This window comes from Sander lucioperca, chromosome 12 (assembly GCF_008315115.2).
Source record: "Sander lucioperca isolate FBNREF2018 chromosome 12, SLUC_FBN_1.2, whole genome shotgun sequence".
NCBI classification, from domain to species: domain Eukaryota; kingdom Metazoa; phylum Chordata; class Actinopteri; order Perciformes; family Percidae; genus Sander; species Sander lucioperca.
The window spans coordinates 2,249,711-2,257,996 of NC_050184.1; the positions used below are offsets into that span (position 1 = coordinate 2,249,711).

The 8,286-nt window shown below is 42.3% G+C and overlaps 1 protein-coding gene across 1 annotated transcript; it reads right to left on the minus strand.

Moving 5' to 3' along the window:
• Nucleotides 1-974: 974 nt before the first annotated feature.
• On the minus strand, nucleotides 975-2,464 carry LOC116050893 (gastrula zinc finger protein XlCGF8.2DB-like). Its single transcript, XM_031301122.2, has one exon. The coding sequence runs from the start codon at nucleotides 2,396-2,398 to the stop codon at nucleotides 1,601-1,603; it is 798 nt and encodes a 265-aa protein (XP_031156982.2). The 5' UTR covers nucleotides 2,399-2,464; the 3' UTR covers nucleotides 975-1,600.
• Between the last annotated feature and the right edge of the window lie 5,822 nt (nucleotides 2,465-8,286).

Consider the following 8,286-nt stretch of genomic DNA (forward strand, 5'->3'; position numbering starts at 1 on the left):
TGTTTGCTTTGTGAAAAGAGAACTTTTGATTGTGTTTACAATTACTTAAGTAGTCAAGTAACCATTGAATAACTGAACCTAGAAAGCCACAGGAACTTAGTAAGTAAGTAAAGTAAGTTCGTGATTAACTTTATCAATGCTGATTTAATCCTATCAATAAGTTGTAAAATAGCCCCAAAAATAATGTTGCCCGTATAAGATGTTGTTATCTCTGTTCAGTCCAACTGCTGACTGAAACTCCTTCCAATCAGCAGTCTCAGGATCAGAAGAGTCTCCAGTCTGGTCTTCAGTCTCTGGTTGTAAAAGTGGATGTGAGTTCCTGTCTGGTTCTGGTCCTCCACAGTCCTCTCCATCAGCTTCTGTTTCCATGTCTTCAGTTTGTACTAATTCACCACATTAATTGTCCTTAGACTAAATTCAAACAACATTTAAGTAAAGATCAGCGTCCAGTTTACAGATTACAGCGTTCAGAGCATAGACTAAAATGGATAGAAAGGCCATTGAACTTCCCGTGGAGTTTCCCGTGGTCATTTGATTGGCACACAACAAAATGGCGATTGTTTTAAGTTGTCATGGTGACAATACGCGTCATTGAGGCCGTAAACAACGTCGCAGCTCGCTTGGAGGAGAGCCACCCAACGCAGCTCTGGAGATGTTCTCGGAGTTGCAGGGAGTGAGGAGGGACAGTCAGACCCAGTGACAACAGGTCAGTGGACCACTAACGTTAGACCCAGCCAGTTATGGACTGGCCATCTGGAATTTGGGCAAATGCCAGAAGGGCTGCCCTCTATGGGCCACTACTGATAATAGCAATAATCTGTCTTTGGTTTATTGTGATGTTATTTTATGCATGCAGCCAAAAATATTAATGCTTGTACTACCCAGAGGTTGAGCATTGTTCTTTCCATGTTTTTGAGGAGCTGTTGTATTTGCTGTGCTTAAACGTCGAGTCGTTGTATTAGTGCTGAATGTACCTTTAGTGCAGCATATCATGTCGTAGATCTGCCGACGCTCTTAGATGTTAAATTGTTGTTGGCATATGTCACCGACTGTAGCAATAGTAATGCGTTTCCTTTCAGTGTGTGTTCTACATTTTTGCATTCTCTGTATGTTTTTTGGAGCTTTTAATCTCAATGTTTGGGTGAGGTTGGTGTGGTTTGAAAATTGGGACGGTGTGTTGCAAATGCCAGGGCCGTTTTTTGATACCAGTCCGACATTGGACCTAGCCCGCTGTTCAGCTCATTCTCTGTAACCGATGCAGCATGACAGCACGGCGGAACCAGCCAGCCGGAGAACAATTGTTATTTGGCTAACATTAGCTTACTAACTCCGCCTTAACGTCACCAACTCACCACATCGCTCACAGAAAACGAGCCGAATAAAGCTGTTACTCGTGGCGATAGCGTGTGCTTTGTGTGGATGAAGCATAAAGTTAATTTGACTCATTTAGCCTCAGCTCCGCGACTCGCTGGAAGTCGGCTTGTGCTGAAGTTTAAACGTTACCATGGCAATGGTACACATAAAAATGGCTGCCACTCTGACCATTATGCTACGTTGATCTGAATGGAAATGGCCTTTCTATCCATTTTATTTCTATGGTTCAGAGAGCTCCAACCTGGCTGAGATTCTCTGGCTGCTCCTGGTCCACACTGGAGCTCCACTCCTGCTGCTTTCTGATGTCACTAACACAGGAAGTAGATGGTTCCTCTCCTGTATGTTGTTTCATGTGATAATTTAAATGGCTACTCAGTCTAAAAGATTTCTTACAGACTGAGCAGCTGAAAGCTTTTTCTCCTGTATGAGTTCTCATGTGTTTCTTTAAACTTCCACTCTGTGTAAAAGACTTCTTACAGATTGAGCAGCTGAAAGCTTTCTCTCCTGTATGAGTTCTCATGTGTCTCCTCAGACTTGAGTTGTCGTTAAATCTTTTCCCACACTCAGAGCAAATAAACGGTTTCTCTCCTGTGTGGATTCTCATGTGAGTCTTCAGATTTGTCTTGCAGCCAAATCTTTGATCACAAACTGAGCAGCTGAAAGGTTTCTCTCCTGTGTGAGTTCTCATGTGGTTCTTCAGGTTTCCACTATCAGAGAAAGCTCTACCACACTCAGAGCAGCTAAAAGGTTTTTCTCCTGTGTGGATTCTCATGTGTGCCTTTAGATTTCCTCTCTGTGTAAAAGATTTCTTACAGACTGAGCAGCTGAAAGGTTTTTCTCCTGTGTGAGTTATCATGTGTGTCCGTAAACTTCCTCTCTGTGTAAAAGATTTCTTACAAACTGAGCAGCTAAAAGGCTTCTCTCCTGTGTGAGTCATCATGTGTGACTCAAAATTTTCACTCAGCGAAAAAGATTTCTTACAGACTGAGCAGCTAAAAGGTTTTTCTCCAGAATGAGTCATCATGTGTCTCTTCAGGGTTCCACTATAAGTGAAAGCTTTCCCACACTCAGAGCAGCTGAATGTTTTCTTACATGTTGAATCATGTTTCAGAGAGTTTAAAGCTGACTGAGGTTCTCTGGTCTCCTTCCAATCAGCACTGTCATCAGTCTCAGGATCAGAAGAGTCTCCAGTCTGGTCTTCAGTCTCTGGTTGTAAAAGTGGATGTGAGTTCCTGTCTGGTTCTGGTCCTCCACAGTCCTCTCCATCAGCTTCTGTTTCCATGTGTTGAGTTTGTCTCTGATGAAGCTGTGAGGACTGAGCTTCCTCTTCATCATCTTCACTCTTCACAGGGACAGGAGTGAATGGGAACTTGGTGATATCAGCCTCCTCCAGCCCTTGAAGCTGCTCTCCCTCCTGACTGCTCCACAGTTCCTCCTGTTCCTCTTTAATGTGTGGGGGGGGCTCTGGTTCCTGCTGCTCCTCTTTACCAACAATCACTTCCAGAAAGCCCGGAGGTAAAGCTGAAACACAGACAGACATACATTAAATATCAGTCTCAACAATACTTTGCTAATTAGCTGAGATCACTCTGATGAGGACGCCGCCCCATAATGAAATGATCAGATTTATCCCAGGTCCCCAAAGATCATCATACAAAACTGAGCTTCCAAAACCCTTAAAAAACCATCATGCCTCCACTCGGCTCCAGCTGTAAAAGCTGTTTCGGTCTGTGTGAGAAAATCTCCGAACTGGAAGGTAAGATAACTTTGCTGCACCGGACCAGACAGCAGGGCTCAACACTGTGGCCAAATGCTCGCATTTTGCAACCAACAGCTGTCAATCAAGGTAAACTACAGAGGTCTGTGGGTTAGATCACCTTGAAAGTGAACAATCATAGGAGGGCCAGTGCCTCCTTGGTTTCCGCCGCCAAAGTGTCAAAAGTCAGTTTCATTCACACGTGCAGAAATCAACTTGGAGAGCAGAGTTTACCTGTGAGAACATGTATGTCTTCCAGCACTTGCAATATTTGAAAATCGATAATTATTTATTATTTTTTTTAAATTACATTTATATCTGCATTTATGTCATTTTTGTATTTGGTAACATTTAAGTTATTTCTACTGTTTATGGCACAGGTGACATTTTATGTTTTGGCCCTTCAGTTGAGTTAAAAATACCTATAATATAGCTACCAGACCATCATCTATCTCCTCGTCTTCCACCATTTTGTCAGGTCCACTGGTCGCTGGTCCCGGCTGAGTTTTTTCAGATTCGGGTCACAGGACTGTGGACGCGTTGACAGTTGACGGTGTTGTTGTCATTACTTAGAATTCCTCATGGGGGAGACAGAAACTACGCACTATAGCAGGGATTCTCAAACTTCATGTTTAAAGGGATATTTCACTGCTGGAAAGCTGAATATATCTTTAAATTGGGTCACTTATGTAGTATAAATGTGAAAAATTGGTGCCTTCTAGGCCGAGAAAAGCCAGGAAATGTGTTTTTGGCTCATGTGGATGAAAGACACCAAATCCCAGAATGCACTTGCTTCGCTGCTCTGAGTCCACTCCCAAGCCACGCCTACCGTTTACAGACAGACAGAGACGGTCAACTCAATTCAACTGTGTTTTATTGTCATTTCAACCATATAAACGAAAACGAAACAACATTTCACTGTGGCTCAAGTGGTTACACAATTAAAATATATAAAAACGACATTATATACAAACGACATACGATAGACTAACACATACTAGCATTAGCGCTTGGTAGGCTGTAAAACACATTGGAGACGAGACAGCAGGTCTCATATTTCAGACACTGCAAAGTTACACATTGTTTGTCGGGCTATTTCGTTATTAAATTCACTTCAGATACTTTTTTAAGCGAGAAATCAACTATATAAAGCTCAAATATGGGCCATTTTACGAAAATTGATGGCTAATTGCAAATTTGGTAAGAAGTGTCGGACTTCAGGAGCTCCACACAGTCTGACGAGAAAGCTGCAACCTCCATACTAGGGCTGAACGATTAATTGCATTTGCGATAATATCGCGATATGTTAAAACGCGATTTCCTAATCGCAAAGGCTGCGATTTGGTCACATGACTCGCGAGAGCAAATCAGTCTGCACTCCGCAGAGAAAGCATCAACTAGCACGCTAACGCTACACTGTACCTTGAGCTGATTTCTGTCATTCAAACAACTCTGAGTTGTAGTTTAAAACTTTTACAGCCATTTTAATAAAATGAAGGGTTTTATTCTGGTTCGAGTCCATACGTGCAGTTAATGGATACAGACATGCAGAACTGAAGGCTCGGTTGGCAACTATTAGCTAGCTCTGATTAGCGGTTAGCTCCGGTTAGCTCCGTTATAAAGATATGGAGTGGAGGAGCTGCCACTGAGAGGGGTAACAACCAGACTCTGATAAATGACGTTCGGGGAGCTTTCACAGCAGCGTGGCCGCGGTTTTTAAACAGTTTTATTAGTACAGTTAATCCCACGGCAAGAACACCAGCAACTAGCTAACGCAACGATAGCCTCTCTGCACTCGGCAGCACGCAACTTCACGAGGGGGAGGGGCTGGAGGCAGCTCCTCTCTGTGCACTGTAAAAAAAAAAAATACACTGTTGTGTGTGTGTGTGTGTGTATATACTATATTTTTACTTTTTTAACTGTCTAGTGTGTAATTGTGTGTTGTTCATACTATAACATGATTTATTGTTTGTCTTTGTTGAATAATACAGAAGACAAAGAGCTTAAAAAATAATCGAATCGCAATCGCAATATTTGGGAAAAAAAATCGCAATTAGATTATTTTCAAAAATCGTTCAGCCCTACTCCATACCCAGTGAAAGTCACCGTTTCTCGGGTTTCGTTAGCTGCTACTGTCCCTCTAATCCTTTGTGTACAGATAGCAGCTAGTTAGCTTCATTTTCGGCATAACTTTCGTATATTTAGTTTGAATTTCGTCACGCCACTTACATAACATATATCCCAATGTCTTATAAAGATAACTATGGTGTCCGATTTCAATTTAATGCATTTCTGTGAACATTAGGGGTTTTGTTAGCTGCTACTGTCCCTCCAATGGACACACATGATATGCTCCGTAAAATTCAGCTAACACATAGCTAGCTACTAGCATTAGCGCTTGGTAGACTGTATCACCGAGTATACAAATTTGCGTGTATTGTAGAATGGTCGGCATTTAACAGTCACAAACTCCACCAGCAGTTAGCAGTTAGTTGGATACAAGCACCCCCATTTCTGCACCAGACAGTCCGTGTTAACACAGCTCACCTCCACTAGCTAGCCTTACCCGTAGAGTAGCTAGACTGGTAGCTGGATAGTCTGTAGCTGGATAGTCTGATACAGCAATTGTTTCCACAACAACAAAAACACAGCAGTCTCTGAACTCGCGTTGGGAGTTTCGCTGGTTGGATGTAGTCCAGTTTGTTGTCTAATGAGCGGACAACAAACACGATTTTGCCACCCTCAAACTCGTTTAACGTCCCCCGCTGATGATGTCCCTTTACCGGCCAGAGGCATCGAACTCCACAGCTGGTCTCCATAGCCGGCGGGCGAAGCTGTGTCGAGTATTCCGTCTGTAATAAAGTATCCTGCATAGTCTACAATCTGTACCAATGTATCCCGGTGGTACACTTGTGTGGTAGTTTGAATGCACATAATTGTTGCTCTAAAATTTCCTTCGGGATGAATAAATCTATCTATCTAAAGTTTTGATACTGAGAAGCCACGCTACGCGAGGATTCAAGATGGCTGACAGTCGTTTTGGTTCGTGAAATTTCGGAAAATGTCGGCAGTCCAACCCCGCGGAAGTAGGTCCTTTTGTTGTAGTTCATAGCCTCTGGGCAAAAAAGCCTCAGATGACGCAAAAATCGTCATTTTGCGTCAATCTGAGGCTTTTTTCCAGACCCTCAATCCAGAGATCTCCCCTCTCAGGGGGACATGAGGGAGGGAAGCACGGCCATTCAAAAATACTACCGGGTTTCTACTGATACAAAGCTTAATGCTAAATCGGTGAAGTATCCCTTTAAAAGGTCCAAATCTGATTTATATACAAGGTCAAAGGTCGGGCACGATTGGTGATAAGCGATTTACTTTTATTAAACTTGCTTATAACTTACAAGCAATAAGTTTGTTAGGTTATTTCAAGTTTAAGGCAGTCCGATAAAGATTACATTCAAGCCTAGTGGAAAAAATGTTTGACTGCAATCTGTTGCCTAAATTAAAGAAACTAACTTTAAAAGCAACTGTAGTGGTGATTTGTCCTCAGATTGAACAAAACAAACTCAAAGTCAAACAGCCACTGAGGCCCCGAAGGAGGGAATCTTACGCAGAGATAAAAACGTTCATTGTCCAGGCAGAGGTGGCATTTTGGGAGGTTTATTTATCCAGTTCTCGGCAAACAAACAAAGGAACAATGACGTCTCTAGGCTCTGGTAAAAAACCATCAGCCCTCGCTACCTCCTACATACCTGATCACCCATATGTGTAGACTTCCCCTGGTGGCTAAGGCTGCTTGGTACTTTCAAAACAAAAGCACTAGCAGATACTTAAAATAACCAAAGTAAAAATACTAATGATTAGGGCTGAACGATTTTTGAAAATAATCTAATTGCGATTTTTTTCCCAAATATTGCGATTCGATTATTTTTTTAAGCTTTGTCTTCTGTATTATTCAACAAAGACAAACAATAAATCATTTTATAGTATGAACAACACACAATTACACACTAGACAGTTAAAAAAGTAAAAATATAGTATATATACACACACACACACACACACAACAGTGTATTTTATTTTTACAATGCACAGAGAGGAGCTGCCTCAAGCCCCTCCCCCTCGTGAAGTTGCGTGCTGCCGAGTGCACTTGTTCTTATATACAGTCTATGGTTCAGAGAGGCTATCGTTACGTTAGCTAGTTGCTGGTGTTCTTGCCGTGGGATTAACTGTACTAATAAAACCGTTGAAACACCGCGGCCACGCTGCTGTGAAAGCTCCCCGAACGTCATTTATCAGAGTCTGGTTGTTACCCCTCTCAGTGGCAGCTCCTCCACTCCATATCTTTATAACGGAGCTAACCGCTAATCAGAGCTAGTTGCCAACCGAGCCTTCAGTTCTGCGTGTCTGTATCCATTAACTGCACGTATGGACTCGAACCAGAATAAAACCCTTCATTTTATTAAAATGGCTGTAAAAGTTTTAAACTACAACTCAGAGTTGTTTGAATGACAGAAATCAGCTCAAGGTACAGTGTAGCGTTAGCATGCTAAGTTGATGCTTTCTCTGCGGAGTGCAGACTGATTGCTCTCGCGAGTCATGTGATCAAATCGCAGCCTTTGCGATTAGGAAATCGCGTTTTAACATATCGCGATATTATCGCAAATGCAATTAATCGTTCAGCCCTACTAATGATATTTAAACAGGCTTATGTAGCTTTGTGACTAGCATCTAATGACTAGCAATCACTTTCTTACCGCTGCTGCTGTACAGTATCTTCCTTGAACATACGCTGCAGAAGCAAGCACCCAGCTCCCTCAATTTGAGGCACCAAGTGCTAAACGGCTTCCCAGCTCCACCAGTTTCCTCTTGTCCTCTATTCATGCCCAGCGCCATTTGTTTTTAACTCCTTTCTCAACTGAAGCTGCATCTACATATGTGCTCCAAGTTTGATAAAACTTTTTTTAGCCGCGTTACCACGGAGACTACACCGCACTCTCGCTTTTCGGCAAACACCCGCCCTACTTTGCATCTGATTGGTTAGAACTCATTTCATTGGTAGGTGGATGTTCGATGATTGGTTAACCCAGCGTATCAAAAACAAATCCCATGTGGACTTATTAATTTATTTCTTTTCTAAAATAGCCATACGTCAGAAATCC

Coding starts and splice junctions, on each gene's coding strand:
- LOC116050893 (XM_031301122.2), bottom strand. CDS start 2,398: ATGATGACTCATTCTGGAGAAAAACCTTTTAGCTGCTCAGTCTGTAAG.